This window comes from Ostrinia furnacalis, unplaced genomic scaffold (assembly GCF_004193835.3).
Source record: "Ostrinia furnacalis isolate ACB-3 unplaced genomic scaffold, ASM419383v2 OfSCF1638, whole genome shotgun sequence".
Taxonomy (NCBI): Eukaryota; Metazoa; Arthropoda; class Insecta; order Lepidoptera; family Crambidae; genus Ostrinia; species Ostrinia furnacalis.
Window position 1 is genome coordinate 445323 of NW_021131877.1, and position 18563 is coordinate 463885.

Consider the following 18563-nt stretch of genomic DNA (forward strand, 5'->3'; position numbering starts at 1 on the left):
GACGTTGACGCCGTGCGTGTAACTTTCGTTCTGTTTCTTGCGTTGCGATTTTTCATAGATCTTGTTACATTTTGTATTGCGGGTGGGTCTAAATAAATTTATTTTTGGTATTACCTACTTGTGTTGATCATCTTGATGTTTTAATCGTAGTAATATGGTTTTAGGTCTTTTATGTGGCTTGTAATTTTTTTCTTCGGGTTTTCTGGACATTTTAGTTCAAATATTACTGGTGATTTTTTGTATATTATTGTATAAGGTCCTTTGTATTTTGGAGCTAGTTTTGAGCAAAACTGTGTATTTGCGTCTTATAAAGTGAAGTTTCTTTTCATTACTCTTTCGCCCACTTGTGGTTCCCAGTTCCTTTTATTTGTATCGTAGTACTTTTTTGCTGTACGGAGGCTATGTGCTGGTTTTTTCTGGCTGTGTTGTGTATTTCTTCGAGTTACTCAATACTCAATAGTTTATTGCTTCCATAATGTTTACAAAAGTTGTTTTTTATTGGGTAGTATTTAACTGCAAGTCAAAAAATCATCCTTTTGCACACTAAAAAAATCCGAATTCTTAGCAAAAATACTTATTTGTTATACTTGTTGGGTCGCTGGTGACTGGTCGCTGCATTCGGCCCGCGGCTGAACGCGGCCGTGCTTCTCGGCTGGCTACTGCCAGTCGGTGGTTGGTGGGACGTCGCTTTGGCGACGGACTGACCTGTAGCTTCTACCTGGGACTTGGGGAGCGAGACATCTATATATCCGGGTTCTTCGACCATTACCCGGTGCGGGTGTCGAGGTAACGCTCATTACCCGGGCTTCTTCACTTAGTAGACACTTTTATCTGGTGATTGTGGCTGCATGTCGACATTCGTCGAGGCCCAGTAAGCGTCCAGCGAGCAGCCGGGCGAGCAAGGCACCAGGAGACAACCCACCACCACCCATGGCCATTCCAACCTTCCGCTTAATTGGCCGAATCGCGGGAGATGCGCGCGAAACTGCGTCTGCCCTGGCAGGTTGCACTCTGCCGCGCGCAATGCTTGACTCCCTACAAGTTCTTTGTTCTAGTCCTTGTCCCTATGGAGCGACTCTCCCTGTTCTGGGGCTGTTCTACGCTCATGCCAATTGTACGCAAACGCCTTGAGCCGGTTGAAGTTCGCTTCTGTTGCGACGAGATCGGGGTACCCAGCAGGGCCGTGCGTTTCCAGCACGGCTCCCTGCAGCAACTCCTGTCGGATTCTCCCCGCACCCGCAGCTCGCATCATCCCTCGACCCCATGTTGCACAGCCGCTTTTTAAGGCAGCCGTATCCCGGGTGAGCGCGCGATGGCGCCGTCCGACCTTGTGGTCAGGCCTTGGACNTTATTGGTTACTGATATTATATTTGAGGTCTCATGGTTTTTATTTTGATACGCTTTTTTAATGAAAACTACAGATTGTTACAGCGCGCGAATTCGAATGGGGGCGGGGCGACTGTCCCGAATTTTTAACAAAATATGTATGCAAACACGTTTTGGGTCTAGCAATTCAGCTCAAACTAACAACACCGCCACTAGAAGCAAAACTGATACCTATTGGACAAAAAAGAAAACGAGGCCGGCCCGCTAAGTCCAAGCCAGCACTTATCATACAGTGACGATGAGTAGGTAGAGCTTCTCAATCCTCATAGGTAGGCCAATCAATGAACTTTATTAATAAGATTACTTTTTTTTTGGTTGACAGAAGCGACTTATTTTATTATTATTTTTTTGATGATTCGATTTAAGAAAATACAAATTTATTTAATTTTTCGTAATAAATTGTTTCATTTGATTACCTACCCTTAAATTCTAATGATTTATTTTTTTCGCTACTAGAATAGCGTTCCGTCAAATATTTATTTCATAAGATAATTTTTTATTTAAATGTGGACTCATAATACGCTGCTCATAATAGTATTTTTCAAAGTAGTTTTTGCATTCGAAACACTTCATTAAAGTTAAAAATACCGCTCAGTATAAAAAAAGCATTTGCCAAATATTGAAAAAAATGCAGGACCTAACGTTGACACTCAATCAAATATTAGGTCGCTCAAATATTATTTAGCTTCTCATTTTGTATTTTAAGGAACTCAATTTTTTTTGTAAGTTGCTGTTCTTTTGATTTTTCGTCACTCGCACTCAGTCGCTCACTTAGTAATTCTTTAGCCCACATTAATTATTTTTGACACTTACAACATAAATTTACAGTCACTCGTTTAAATACTACCCAAAAACAATCTGATAATACACTTTATTTCCGAAAGGTACACAACAAATACATTTTCACTGGTGTCATCATCATCATCATCATCACTTCAGCCATAGAATGTCCACTGCTGGACATAGGCCTCCCCCATTGCTTTCCGTGTTGATCGATTGGTAGCGGCCTGCGTCCAGCGCTTCCTTGCTACCTTTAAGATGTCGTCGGTCCACGTTGCGGGTGGATGTCTACGCTGCGTTTTCCGGTACGCGGCCTCCATTCCAGAACCTTGCTGCCCCATCGGCCGTCAGTTCTGCGGTTCTACTTACTATGTGCCTTGCCCATTGCCACTTCAGCTTGCTAATCCGTCGGGCTATGTCAGCCACTTTAGTTCGTTTACTTTTCATGGATCACGTTAGACTTACTAGCAGTTCCTAAACTAGCTATTCCTGAATTATGGGCACATGAGTTTGTTTATTCAATTTTGTTCATAGAATAATGTAAGTGCGTGAAAAAGAAGGGAAGGGACAGATGAATATAGAGGCATAATATTAATAGCCTAAATATATTATCGACATGGATTGTCGATTCGAGATCCTCGTTGACTACTGGACTATTGTGGCGAACCTACTATTAATATAAGTCCTCGTTTAGATCGTATAGATCTGTTCCCACCGCTACAACTCCTGTGTAGCCAGGATCTACAGCTTAACCGCCAATAAAAACCCAACCAGTGAAAGTCAAGTTTTAAAGTTAAACTGTCATTGGACCCGCAACGAAATTAATCAGTCCTTGCTTGAAGATTACTTAAATGCATAAAACATTACAATGCGCAATGAGAGAAAAGACTTGAGCAGTACCTACGCTCTCTCTCAATATTCGGTTCCAGGCCAGGCAGGTTGATCCATGGGTAAAAATAAGGGAACCCCCATCGAAATTATGCGTAAGTTTTTCCTCGTAACACCGGATATGCTATCTTCAGTAATTGCAAATGCAAAAATTAATCCTTTTACGAAAATATGATAAGAAGTTTAAACACGTTATCAAGATTAGAAATCAAAATGAATTTGTATATAAAGCATTGAGAGAGTCAAATGATCATAAGCAGAACCATGGCGAGGAGTTCACTCATCCTCCTGCTTTTCGGACTGGCAGCAGTGCTAGGTAAATCATCATCATCATCATCATCATCATCATCATCATCATCATCATGATCATAGTGAGGTTGAAGAGTCTGTCCTGTGATCGCTCTATTGAAATTCAACCAAAATCTTCATTTTTCGAATTGAATTTTTTTTTTTTTTTTGTGCTCATTTGCAAAGATATTATGTGGCTTATTAACTTGAATTGAGTGATTTAGCGTTATTGTTGTATCAGTTTGAACCGTTACATTTAAAATTAAATATTTTGCTGAAATATTAACAAAGTTTGGGTTCGTACTGGTTTCTGGGACATTTTTATAATATTTAAAAAATGTTCGTATAGTTTTGACTGTTCTTGAAATAATTATAAGTGCTAGCTGGACAGGTGCAATATTTTATTATTACTTATTATTGTTATCAATTGACTCAAACTATGTAATAATAGAATTATCTATTACTTTACTCCTGTTTACTATTTTTACAGTCTTTGCTATCATTCATTCATTATATTTATCTGATATCATTCAACATTATTATCATTGCCTTCATCTGATGTTTTGTTTTCATTCTGTCTTGATTTAATAGACTTAACCTTGAATTCTGATTAACCCCCTAATTCTAGGCTTTTGTTTCTGAATTTTCCTGGATGGAAACTTTATGTTGCTAATTACAATTTCTTGTTTCCAGCTTTTCCCCCCCAGGGGAAGGACGACAGACGGCCATCTTGGTGGCCCGCACAGCTACCATGGCCCCCGAGCCATCCTGAATCGATCCCCTGGCCCCCAACACACCCGGAATCGATCCCGTGGCCCCCAACCCATCCTGAATCGATCCCGTGGCCCCCAAGCCACCCGGAATCGATCCCCTGGCCCCCACAGAAGCCTTCCTGGTGGCCCGAGAACATTCCCTGGCCTACTGCTGCGCAAGGTGACCTGATTTCAAATTGATGAAAAAAAAAAATAAAGAAAGAAGAGATGTTTATTCAGTATCATCTTGACATCTCTTTGAATTTCATTCATGATTGTTGTAGCGACTTCGTGCGCGTGGACCCCGTTTTATCCCCTTAGGGGTTGAATTTTGCAAAATCCCGTCTTAGTGAGCACCTATGTTCTAAAAGGAACCTCCATGCAAAATTTGAGACTCCTAGCACTTGTAGTTTCTGAGATTTTGTGATGAGTGAGTGAGTTAGTGACCTTTCGCTTTTGTATAGAGAAAGATAATTTCATTTTTATTTCAGTTGCTGAAGCCAAGTTCACTGACAAGCGGCCTTCCTGGTTGCCAGAGAACGTCCCTTGGCCCCTACAGAAGCCTGAGAAGCCTGAGAGACCCTCATGGTGGCCCGCAAGCATCCCCTGGCCCTCTAACGCTGAAGGTAATTTGATTTGACCAATTATTTAAAACATAGAATCCTCTGTGGTTGAGGATTCCGGGTTAAGCTCGCTTCCACCTTCGGTCTGATCATCACTTACCATCAGGTGAGATACAGGCCAAGAGCTTCCTCGTGGATAAAAAAATAGATGTTTTAGAATGTCCATTAGAATGGTAATTTCTGTTAAATGAATTTGAATGTTACACAAGCAAGTAAAATTACAACATCGAGTTAACTGGGCACCTGGCAGCTGTGACGTCACATCGACGCTCTGGTACGGACGGGACGAACGCGGGGAGGTGTGCGGGTGAGTGCGAGGGAGAGTTGCATTCCAGCGAGGTGCGCAGTTAGCTCGATGGGGTTGTATGATGGGGTTACCTACGCCATATCGAATGACAAATGATCGAAAATCAAAATATCGAATACGTTTCATCGAACGATCAAAATATCGAACGATCAAAATATCGAATGCTCAAAATATCGAACGATCAAAATATCGAATGCTCAAAATATCGAACGTTCAGAATATCGAACCATGAAAATATCGAACGATCAAAATATCGAACGATCAAAATATCGAAAGTCGATATAGACGTTTTTATTAAATTTCATCACGCATCATTTCTGAACTTTCCTTTTTGGGACAGGCTAGGCTTATAATAGGTCCCCACGGACATTATTCTCAAAATGTATAAACTTGAAGAAATGATGCATGATGAAATTTAATAAAAACGTCTATATCGACTTTCGATATTTTGATCGTTCGATATTTTGATGGTTCGATATTCTGAACGTTCGATATTTTGAGCATTCGATATTTTGATCGTTCGATATTTTGATCGTTCGATGAAACGTATTCGATATTTTGATTTTCGATCATTTGTCATTCGATATGGCGTAGGTAACCCTGTATGAGGGGTTGATGATGTTAGGATTCTTTTAGATTTAGATTATTGCTATTCAAAAGTTCATTAACTTTTCAAGTGTTTAGTAACTAAAGGAATGAAAAGATAATAGTGTTATTTTCCTTTTTTTCTACGGGGCTTTTAAATACCAAAACGGTGTTTGCTTTTTCAGCCACTTCTGATAGCAAGATATCGCATCCCGAAAGGATTCCGTGGCCCCCAACAGAATGGTTCCCCGAAGATGCTCCCTGGTGGTGGCCCAGTGACTTTGAATGGCCCCCGGCGCAACCTGAATGGATCCCATGGCCCCCACAGATCCCAGAATGGATTCCTTGGCCCCCAAGTCACCCCGAATGGATCCCCTGGCCCCCGCAAATCCCTGAATGGATCCCCTGGCCGCCACAGATCCCTGAGATCCCCTGGCCACCACAGATCCCTGAGTGGATCCCATGGCCCCCAACCCACCCTGAAGGCATCCCATGGCCCCCAACGATCCCCAGTTTGCCGTACAACCCCATACGTGACAACCAGTTTCATCTGTTCACCAGGTAAAGGATATATTTGATAATAAATTATTAATTATTTTATAATAATTTATAAACACTTATACGATTGTAACTGTTACAGTCAAAACCATTGAGTTATAATGTACTACGTAGTAATATTACTTCAATGGTCAAAACTCATAATTCAGTCAAAACCATTATTTGACACCATTTGCAAAAATCAGCCAATAGTGGTTTTGACAATATTATTTTTGACTGATTTTTCCAGTCTAAATTAGGTCTAAAGTGGTTTTGACCAAGGGCGTTAGTCAAAAGAGGTTTCGCCTAATTAAATTTTACCAATCAATCAGTCAAAATTCATACAATGTTATGATTAGTGAAAATAAATTGGAAATCATCAAAAATGTTCGAAACCAATCAAAAGCCAAACCCCCAGAGTGTATCTAACAAAACAATAATGACACATCGTGCGTTGGTTTGGAACCCTCTGAAAACCAGCTTCGTGACTTGACGACTTATGAAAGACTTGAGGTGTCCTTTTCAGCATGCCTCAATAAAGTTAAACACATGTATGCACCTAAATATATGGTGAACTAGCGGCCGCCTGCGACTTCGTACGCGAGGATCCCGTTTTACCCCCTTAGGGCTGGAGTTTCATAAAATCCTTTCTTAGCGGATGCCTACGTCATAACATCTACCTGCATGCCTTTCAGCCCGATCCGTCCAGTGGTTTGGGCTGTGCGTTGATCACTATCTCAGTCAGTCAGTCAGTCACCTTTGAGTTATATATACATATTTAGAGATAAAGGTTATCTGTTCTATTCTATTCTAATGATATTATTTTTTTACTTTCAGGGCTAATCCCCAAATGAGCCAGCCTCTTGTCTACCAGAACGCCAACCTTCTGGCATCTACCAACTACGACGCTTCCCGCCCCACCAAAGTCCTGGTCCACGACATCGCTGGCGCAGCTACTTCTCAGTTCAACGCTATCCTTGTGCCTGGTAAGTTATATAACTTCTTCATCATCATCAGGTCATTTAGTATCCACTGCAGGAGCACGACACTGTCTAATTTACCAGAGACAAATTGAGGATTTGGCCTACACTTCCCACGCTGGCCAGATGGGTTGGGGAGGCCTGACGTTCACATTTTTCCCAGGACGTAGGCCAGGGCTTGCTGATTGTTAACGCTAGCGTATCTCAACCGTAGTGAGAATCCGATTCCTTGATATTGCTAGTACGATAATCCGGTCATCGCGGGCTGGCATACACCTTAGTAATTCCTCACTCTCTGGTCTTCTTGTGTAAAGGGCGGTCTGTTCATGCCTTTTTAATGCATATTTTAAGTTTTTACTCGATAAATTTAAAGTTTCAGCCATCTCCCGCAGCGTACGCCCTTGACTTCTAAGCAAATCCTTACAACATTTAATACTGAATTTAAACTTACCCGTACTCTTTGCGCCCCAACTACGAAATGCGTTTCTAGAGACACAAAACTTAAACAGACGCATTTTTTTATAAATCTAGCCTCTTAAATTAACAAAAGCAATAGTTCTGTTAACATGAAACTTAGGTATACAACACCTATTTGGTCTCATATCTGGTTATTTAGGCTTTGGCCAAATTCCGTGCCCCTGAGCACTTATTATAAACCACATAAATGCCTCTGTACTTGGCTTAGCTCACCCTTCTTTATTCCAGCCATCCTCGCCGCTGCTGATGTCAACATCATTGTGGTTGACTGGAGCAGAGGTGCCAACGAATCGTCAGTTCTCTCCACCGCTTACTCTGCGGCCTCTGGTAAGATCACAGATAAGGATAGATGCAGCATGTGTCAAAAATTGTATGAAGCCGAGCGTGCCACTTTTTAAACGTCATTAGTGTCATTTTAGCGAATTTTAGTGATTGCCGCAACGTAAAAGTAATCGTATCATCGTACTGTATTTGCAAAGTCATCGAATGATATCGTGTGACTCGATTCGAAAATTAATTAATTCCGATAAAACTGATAATTTGTTAAATACAAAACCAAAAACATCTTTATTTACCTTTTTAAAATAAATTAATTCTTACAAATCGTCAAATCTCGTTATTTTTTTTACCCTACCAGCGTTTCAAGACATAAATTTGTCAAGTGCATGAATACATGCATCAGTGTGTGTCTTATTGTTATCAGTAAGTACGGTTCCTTGGGATCGGTATGAGTGCACCACATACAGGGACCATGGTTTTAACTCTTAAGAGTACATCGCAGGATATGTATTAAAAACAATGCTACTTTATACTTCTTCTACTGCTACTTTATTCTAATTAATTATTTGTTACTTGTGCTGTTAATTACAATTCTCAATCCGTAAATAATTTCTTCTTTCTACCGTGTTCGTACTACTGTCCTCGTAAAATCATCGTAACCGATTGTTGTAATCGGATTACATGAACATCACTCGACCATGTATGTCCATTTGGACATATCGGAATGGCACGCTTTGACAATCAACTTGCTGTATCTACTCTAATCCATATCTGTGGGTAAGATCATCCTTCAGTTCTTGTTCTAAAATAAAAATAAAAAGTATTTAATTCAGATAACATAGATCCATAAAATGTTAGTAAAACTTAGGCTAATGTTTATTTATTTATTTATTTATTTATACTTCAATGCCACAAAATATTAACATTAGGCGAACTTAATGCCATAAGGCATTCTCATCCAGTTTACCTTTGGGTTATGCAGAAAAATTAGTTATGCAGAAATGTTAGTATCTTATTTCTAAAACTGACCTCGTCCTGCTGAGCATGTGGCCGATCAGTGGACACTCTGTGCAGTAATGATGCGCACTTTTTCCGCATGATAGCTTCAAAGCTATCTACGCCCGCCAACGCAAACATCGCAGACGCACTACAAAACCGCGGCAGCCGCAACAGCGCCCTGAAGGCGTTATAATATTGGACACGCACTGTAGGCTTTTTTTAAGAGGACTTTAGAAATTTCTGCATAAGGCCGAGCTGGGCCCTTGGGCTGGGCCAAATAAACACTGGGCCACTAAACATACCAAGTGGAAATAATGACTCCAATAGCACTATTGTACCCCTAAATCAGCGGTTCCCAAACTTATTTTGTCTACTGCCCACTTTGAGAATAAATTCTTTTGAGCGCCCCCATTAAATTTTCAAGAGTCAAATGCTCAGTTGGTGTCTAAGAGACCTCCTAAGTAGATGAAATTACAAATGGCCTACCAAGCCTCTACACAATGCCCCGATTTTTTTCCGGGGTCTCTTACCGCCCCCCTATAAGCCTGTAGCGCCCACAAGGGGGCGTTATCGCCCACTTTGGGAAAGACTGCTCTAAATTATCACTCATAGTCCTGTTATATTACCTTTTTATCAACCTAAGTTATAAATCGTGGACCAACATTAGATTTAAAGAGAGTTATAGCACGCTGTAACACCAATTTATTGTTGATGCCTGTATAGCAACTTTGGCAATCAAAATTCTCTTATAGCACTTAAACTCTTATTACCAGAAATTAAATGTTAGTAGAACATTGACAAAACACAGTTCAGGATTCAGTGTTTGTTTTCTTCCAGCGAATGCATGACAGGGTTCGAACTAACGACCTTCAAATCGGCAGGCCGACACTGACCGTTGGACTATTGTCACCTCGATCACCTGTAATGATTTTGTTTCCAGGTGTCTTCAACTCCAGATTCATCTCCTGGCTGTCGACCCAAAGTCGAGGTGATCTGGCCAACTTCCACCTCATCGGAGTCGGTCTTGGTGCTCTAAACGTTGGTTTCATCGGTCGTCTCTTGGACCGTAAAGTTGGATACATCACCGGTGAGTACAGTTCCCGTTTTTTTCCCGTTGCGGGTCCAATGACAGTTTAACCTCCCCCGGGACACTTGGAATTTGACCTTCACTGCTTGGGTTTTTATTGGCGGTCAATTTGTAGATTGCTTCCACCGCTGTGTAGCCAGGATCTAAAGCGTGACCCCCTATAACACCCCAACCAGTAAAGGTCAAGTTTGTCCCGGGGGAAAGTTAAACTATCATCGGACCCGCAAAGCCAGTATTTGCAGACCTAGAGATGGAAAATAGTCCCACTACCTGACGACAAGACTAAACGATAACAAATAATACACTACCTGTTCTTCTCTTGAAATACAGTTTACACTAGTTTAGGAGTCAGGGTTTCAATATAATGTTACTGATTAGATTAGAATATAGATAACTTTTTAGAAAACTTTTTATTTGCAAGAAAGGTATACAAGCAGGCAAGACATAGATTCAAACAGAGAGAAATATACAAGTGGACAATTAACTGCTTGTGTCCCTCTGACAAAAAGGAACCCGCTCAGCGTACATGAAGACCGCCAGGGCTTGTCTTGAAATTGATTTTCAGCGGGGGCCCACTGTGTGTTTACATCAATAAATCTATTCTTATTCTTATTCTTCCAGCTCTGGACCCATCCCAAGGACCATCCATCACCAGCATCCTACCCCCCTTGAACCCAAAAGTGGCGCAGTACACCGAGGTCATTCACACCGATGCCGGCCAGTCTAGCTACACCCAACCCTTGGGGGATGCCGACTTCTACCCTAACGGGGGTAGTAACATGCCTGGATGTGCTGGGGACAGCGCATGCAACCGCCTCAGGTAAATTTACATTATCATCATCAGGGTATTTAGTTTCCACTGCAGTAAGGCCCTTTTTTTACATCGGGAAATGCTTTGCGCTTACCCACTGATCGATGGGGACGGTCAGTATGTTATGTGGGACTCTCCCCGCCTACCCACTAAAGGCAGGGCCTACCCACTAAAACCCGACGGTTTCCACCAGAGCCCAAAGAAACGGAGCCGCGTGTTGTTGTCCTATTTGGACATTCGTCTGCAGCTCCGCCTCAGGCTAGGTTTTTAAAGATGTCCCCTGCATCGTGGCCCGGGCAAATGCCTTGACGGCCCCCTGCCCAATCAATTGGTGGGTTACGGGTTGCCCGACAGGCCCGCCGAGTTGACAAGACCACTGCAGTAAGGCCCAGTCTAGCTACACCCAACCCTTGGGGGATGCCGACTTCTACCCTAACGGGGGTGTTAACATGCCTGGATGTGCTGGGGACAGCGCATGCAACCGCCTCAGGTAAATTTACGTCATCATCAGGGAATTTAGTTCTACTGCAGTACGACCCAGTCTAGCTACATTCAGCCCTTGGGGGATGTAGACTTCTACCCCAACGGGGGTAGTAACATGCCTGGATGTGCTGGGGACAGCGCATGCAACCGCCTCAGGTAAATTTACGTCATCATCAGGGAATTTAGTTCTACTGCAGTACGACCCAGTCTAGCTACATTCAGCCCTTGGGGGATGTAGACTTCTACCCCAACGGGGGTAGTAACATGCCTGGATGTGCTGGGGACAGCGCATGCAACCGCCTCAGGTAAATTTACATCATCATAACTTCATAAGGGCGTTTATTTTGGTCTCCACTGCAGTACGTCCCACGTCTAGTCTAATATCGCTCTTTCTCTACCTATATTCACCTCTCACCATGTTTGTGTAACATAATATGTATACCTAAGTACAAGACGTCATCATCATTATTTCAGCCATAATAGTAAGACGTCCACTGCTGAACATAGGCCTTCCCCAATGATATCTATAAATTCTATAATGAGCAATTGGTAGCGCCCTTCATCCAGCGCCTTCCATCTTGTAAACGTGGACGTTGCTGCCCCATCGGTTAGTTTGGCGTATCTACTAAATATTATGTGCCCTGCCCATTGCCACTTCAGCTTACTGATCCGTCAGGCTATGTCAGCTAGACTTTAGCTATACTTAGATGTTTTAGAAGTTATATTTGGATTTTTCTTCATGATGGATTACCTAATACTCGTAACATTAATAGATTTGATAGCTTTCTCATCTCAGTAATCAATTATTTTGGCTATTAGTGATAACAACGTAGTCTAGATAATTTAGGTAGATTATATATTAGATAGAAGAAGACTTAATTTTCTTTTATCCCTATATTCCTCAATTATCCTCTTTTACCATTTTCCTCTCTCCCCATACCCCCTCAACCCACCAACCCCTTTACATCTACCTACCCTTTTTCTAACCCTAACGTTTTCCACTTCCAGGGCTGTCTACTACTTCGCCGAGTCTGTCCGGACTGGAGGCTTCACTGGTGTCCAGTGCAGCAACTTCCAAGAGGCTCTGGAAGGCAACTGTGAAGGACCTGAAACCCTCAACATGGGTGGACTGAATCCTAAGACTGGGTGAGGACTTTAAACTCATCATCATCATTTCAGCCACAGGACGTCCACTGCTGAACATGCCTCCCCCAATGATTTCCACAATGGCCATACGCAGAACCGATTTTGATGAAATTTGGCATAGTAGAGATAGTTTGAGTACCGGGACCTTTCCCGGGACTCAAACTATAACGACATAGGATAGTTTTTATCCCGGTTTTTGAAACAGAGATGCGCGCGATAAAGTTTTTCTGTGTCAGACAAAATTCCTGGCGGGTGAAGCCGCGGGTGGCAAGCTAGTTTAACTATAAAGGGATAAGTTTCTGATCTTTAGAATGTCCAGTATACTTTAGACTTCTGTCCAATTATGTCCCCAACGTAGTCGAGTCTAGCAGTGTCCAGAGATTTAGTCCAGTTTTGTCCACCGTACTGGAATATCCAATTTTACATTGTCCAGTAACTATCGCCCGTATTCACAAACGATGCAGCAAATTGTGTGAAGCAGAAAATCGATCGCACAGCGTTGAATAGAGCTCACTAGGTTCGTGTGTCACCCTGTGCGTCCACGTGCACTGTGAGACCTTATTATTTTAAAATTTCGCGTTCCATTTCAATTAAAATAGTAAGACACGGGTCTTAGTAATGTTTGTGAATAGGTACGGGCGTTAGTCCAGTTTTGTCCACCGTCCCGAAATGCCCATTTTTTCGTTGTCTAGTAACTTTAACTATCTTTTTACTCATATTTACTTTCCTCCCCTTTCAGATCCTCGGGAGTGTATCACCTGACTACCAACGCCGCCTCTCCCTTCTCCCAGGGTTAAGATCCATGGTTATTTATAAAATTATTTAATAAATTATACGACGTAAACGTGGGAGCAAATAAATATACCTATTTGAAATTAAACTTGTACTTTTTAATACATCATCATCATTATCATCATCATCATCACCCTTGCAATTACTGTGTAGCCAGGATCAACTAATTGACCGTCAATAAAAACCCACATCAGTGAAGGTCAAGTTTGTCCCGGGGGTAAACTGTCATTGGACCCGCAACGAAATTAATCAAAAGTTATTGTTCGTCTTCCCTCCAGTGTAAAGCGGATAACAGCGGGCACATAATATTTAGTAGATACTACGCCAAACTAACCGATGGGGCAGCAGGGTTCTGGAGTGGAGGCCGTACAGGAAAGTGCAACGTAGGACGTCCACCCACAAGGTGGACCGACGAAATCACAAAGGTAGCAGGAAGGCGCTGGATGCAGGCCGCTACCAATCGCTCATTATGGATATCATTGGGGAAGGCCTATGTTCAGCAGTGGACGTCTTATGACTGAAATAATGATGATGAAGTCTAGCTATGCCAATCGAAACTTCTGTAGTCTGGTCCGTGAGCACGTAGAATTTTGACCAATGACCCCAAGCTACCCATCCTTATTGCTCGCGTGTAATTATGTTGCTATCACGCTCGCACACTCACTGCGGGTGCCAGTCGCACAGTCGCGACAGCAATATAATTACGAGCGAGCGATAAGGATGGGTAGCTTGGTGTCATTGGACAAAATTCTACGTGCTCACGGACCGGGCTTTACACATAAACGTTATTTAGTCACTGCAGGAACAATAAGACCCTCTCTAAATTCTCCAGAGGTACATGTAGGATTCGGCCTACACTCCCCACGCTGGCCAGACGGTTTGGGAAGGCCTGATGTTCGCATTGTGTTTTTTAGTCGCCTCTTACGATATCCACGGGAAAAGCAGGGGCGGTCTTTTCTCTTCTGCCGGAACCACTTGGCCGTTATCGGTTGCTGAATAAAATTTATTGCTTTCTTCCTGCGATGCGGATATCGGGATCTGGTCCGCATGCGGACTGCCCACTATTCAGCAGATATGCTGGATACGATACGGAGAGCCGAGCAAAGACCTGTTTATCACCTGGACCTCACGAGTAGTCGCAGTAACTGGATCGCGCTGCGCGAGTTCGCGCACTCCTGGCACTCCTGGCAGGCGAAGTTTTGAGAGGAAGAGATGACATTTATCAACGATAGCAGCCCGACGCGAAGTGCCGTATTTGTGGTGTCCAGCCCCAAAAGGGGGAAAATTGACTTAGAGAAGGGACATGGTTCAGAGTTTGTAGGGAGTCAAGCAAAGGGCCTGGGGAAAGGAGCCCAGAGCAAGTAACCGCGCGCTCTCCCGAGATTCGGTTCCTACGCCGTGAGGTAGGAAGAACCATGGGTGATGGTGGGTTTGCCCAGTGTTCATAATGGGGATGTTGCCTGGGTCAAAAAGCAAGAGTTTTAATTAGTCCGTCAGTTAACTTATCAAAAAATACTCTACACGTATTTTTCACTTTTTCAAACTAATGAAAATTTAAAGAGATAAAGCGCCCCAAAGTTCATAAGAAGAGGCCCGTGACGTCAACGCTTGCTTAAAAATGCCGCACGTTGTGACGTCGTGCGCAACTTCAACCCACCATAACTATGTAATTATTTGTTAGATTGACAAATAAAAATATATGTGTCCAATATTTTTTGATATTAAACATTACGGACTAAAAAAATTTTTCTAGGCAACTAGCCTATTACATAACTACATGTTTTTCCTATCACGCGGGCTACAGGCACACTGCATATTAAATACCATATAGCTAAATATGAGATACCATAATCTTGATAATCTGCTCCAAATTGATTACTAAAATATGACAGGCGATTTTTAAATCTACGATCGACAAAATGCATTTGAATGCTGCAGATCGCAAGCATGCTCATCAGAGATGCTTTTGGGAAAACGGGAGAAATAGGCTAGTTTCCTAAAAAATTTTTTTTAGTCCGTCAATTTTAATATATAAAAAATATTGGACACATATTTTTAATTTTGTCAATCAAACAAATAATTACAAAGTTATAGTGCGTTGCAGTTGCAGCGCAGGACCGTTCATTGTGGAAAACCTTGGGGGAGGCCATTGTCCAGCTGTGGACGTCATTCCGCTAGTACGAAATATTTATCGACTGCAGACACTGCAGTATACTTAGATAATTGGTAAATTTATCTTTTAATCTAATAAAAATTGATTGTCATAATAATGTGACACTCGTAATGTAGATAATTAAGGACCTAATCTTAAACTGCATGAACTGACGAGTTGATTATAAGCAGGTGTTCCCGATGTGTCTACACTCGGCGTTAAATAAATCGCACCTCCTGCCACAAGCACTTTCAAACGTATGCTTCCCCACTTCCCACCAACATTGGTACCATTTGAAAGCCTAGTTCTAAACTTCATTTCACTAAAGGAAAGGTTTTTACCACTGTTAAATTGGGATTAATCGCTATCCATCTGTTAAAGAGGACACGTGAGATCATATTTTTTGTTGTTTTATAAGCACAAAAATTGAGAATGTTACTAGGTATGCAAAATCACTTGAAACCTATGTTACAGTTAAGCTTTTACATTTACAAATACATTAGTTTTTATTTCATTCAAAAATACCCTGTAGTTATGATTTTATAGGCATTCAAAGTTCGCTTAAATATTGAGTCCCGCCGACGGTCACGTGACCCCGTGTGACGTACATTCACAGCGTCCGCTCACTAGAAAACGGATATAAACATACTTAAATATTTTTTTTTTGTAAATACAAACTTATTATACATATTAACACCCAGACCCATCACAGAAATTAAAATTGAACCAAACCCAAACTTGATGCGATTGTGTCGTTTTATTGCGAATTACCTTCCAGCTCCATCATTAGACCCCGATTACTATATAGAATTAAAATACTCATCAATACAAAACGAACGAGCCCAAACTCGATGCATTTAAGTCGTTTTATTATAGAGTTCCTATGGCCACCTTCCAGCTCCATCATCAGATCAGCTCCATGTCATCATAATATTGCATGGTCATCCAAATCACATGTGTTTGCGAAATTTCAGCTTAATCGGTTGCCTGGAAGTGGGTCTTAATTCAGTTTGCAAGATTCCACCCATACAAATATGAGCCAGTCGTTGTAATATGACGTCACGCGCATAAAATGGCGGGCCGGCCGCCGCCCGCACTTTTAAAATTCAATATCTTGGAAACTAATTAACGTATCGAAATAATTCTTTCACGTGTATTTTTTATTTTTAACAGAGAATACAGAAAGCTAAAAAACAAAATTAGTGAACATTCTTCATTGGTTTAATTGGTCCCATAGGTGAGACACAACCTCAGATCATAGACTATGATCTGAGGCCCTAACATTGGCTTTCTTCAAGTCACATTATATGGTAGGTACCTGTTCATTGCTTATAAAAAAAATTAAATGTTCATTCAGTTCAATCATTATGTTTGAATAATTCAAATTAAATTGTTTCTCAGGAAGTGAATAATTGTTAATTCTTATGAGAAATAAAGTTCTTAAACCGTTTTGAAATTAAATGTGTTTTTCTGTTTGTTTATTTAATGGGCTTTCAAATTTCACCAATATTAGTGGAGCACTTGGCTAACAATAGTGACTGAGTTTCTTGCGCTGCTTCTTCTCAGCACTGGCCCATTTATTGTCCCGAAGCAGTGGTAGGGTTAATATTGGGACGTGTAAAAGCGCTTTTTTAAAGCCTATTTGCAAAAATAAATGAATTTTATGAATTTTAATTTTTATGCACAATGATTGTGTCAGAAGAAAATCTTTAAAGCTATTGTCTCAGGAGGTGCTTTTTATTTGACGCCGAGTGTATTTACCGAATGCAATGTAAAGATAATGCCACAATCGCGAAATTTGTGAGTACTTAGTACGTATATCGATGTTTTTTGTAAGTAAAAAGATATATTTTATTTTACATTTTTTAGGAAAACTTACAGTTATATGTTACCTTACCATGAAGTAGTGTTTATAATTAAAGTAAAGCCAAATTACAAGTACAAGTTTCAGTTAGACAATTAATTTGAATGCGGACAGAAAACGATGTTATTACTATTTATCTATCAAAGCGAAAGGCCACTGACTGATTCACTCATCACGTAATCTCAGAAACTACAAGTGCTAGGAATCTCAAATTTGGGTACCTTTTACAACGTAGGTGCTCACTAAGACGGGATTTTGCAAAATTCAACCCCTAAGGGGGTAAAACCGGATACACTAAGGCCCGGAACAGACAGTGAAACGCAACTGTAACAAAACTGCAACTGCTAGTTACTTTTGAGTTGCATCTAAGTTCCTGCCATAGCGTCCGTTGAGAGACCACACATGACGCGACCAGTTTGATACTTTCAGTTTCAGTTTCATTCATCAGAATCATCAGAAAGTTGCAGTTTCGTTGCAGTTGCGTTTCACCGTCTGTTCTGGGCCTAACACTACAAATAGAGTTAAAAACATTAAAGTACATACATTTTGTTTTAAACTGGTTGACTGGGATACTGAAAAAGTCCAGTTAAAGTCATCACAGAGTTAAAATCGATTAGGATCTCTAACCAAAAACGAATTTTTGCGATAGTTGGTTCCAGATAAGGGTCCTCGCAGTATTTTAAGGTGTTTATCTTTTTTGGGGGTACGACTGTAACCGCTTTATGCGAGGGATACGTTTTGGAAAAAATAGCGTTAACTTCAAGTCAAAATTTCACACAAAAAATAAAAATATTCTTATAATAATGTTTTGTTGGACAAGCTTTGAAACATGACGGAACAAACCAACGAGGGAATCCCCATAGAACAAAGTCGTAGGACAGGGAATCCCAATTGCCTCGGATGCCAAACCATGCTATGGGCCCCTGGCCATAGTGGGCCCCGAGGCACTGGCCTAAAGTGCCTTATGGATGTGACGCTTCTGTTCTCCGTTTTTATGTTTCTTCTTTTGCACTCGTTCTCAAGTTCTGTCTTCTTGAGTTTGTATATCCAAGATGTCGGTTCTGACATGTGTGATTATCAATTTGATGCGAAGTTTTGCGTTCCTTGTGGTCTTTCGCTTCTCTAGCGATCTGGTGGTCCCTGTAGGTTCCGTGGGTTATTTAGTTGGGCGCCATTGCAACGGGGCGTCTTAGCTAGCTCAGTCTGACACCTGCGATGAGGGATGTGTACCTACCTATCCAGGATGCCTACAGGGATATTCGACCAAGGAAACGCACAATCAATAACACAATGGCACTTATAATTCAGGTTCCACAATAGTTTACTTATTCTAGTTTCACTGACTCT

General features: G+C 41.4%; 1 protein-coding gene across 1 annotated transcript; it reads left to right on the forward strand.

Moving 5' to 3' along the window:
* Positions 1 to 3283: 3283 nt before the first annotated feature.
* LOC114353247 (pancreatic triacylglycerol lipase-like) lies at positions 3284 to 13288 on the forward strand. Its single transcript, XM_028305164.1, has 10 exons — positions 3284 to 3370; positions 4036 to 4275; positions 4586 to 4720; positions 5795 to 6170; positions 6984 to 7132; positions 7832 to 7930; positions 9822 to 9968; positions 10590 to 10788; positions 12271 to 12408; positions 13148 to 13288. Exons 1-10 carry the CDS (start codon positions 3301 to 3303, stop codon positions 13203 to 13205), a joined length of 1611 nt encoding a protein of 536 aa, XP_028160965.1. The 5' UTR covers positions 3284 to 3300; the 3' UTR covers positions 13206 to 13288.
* The last annotated feature ends 5275 nt before the right edge of the window (positions 13289 to 18563 follow it).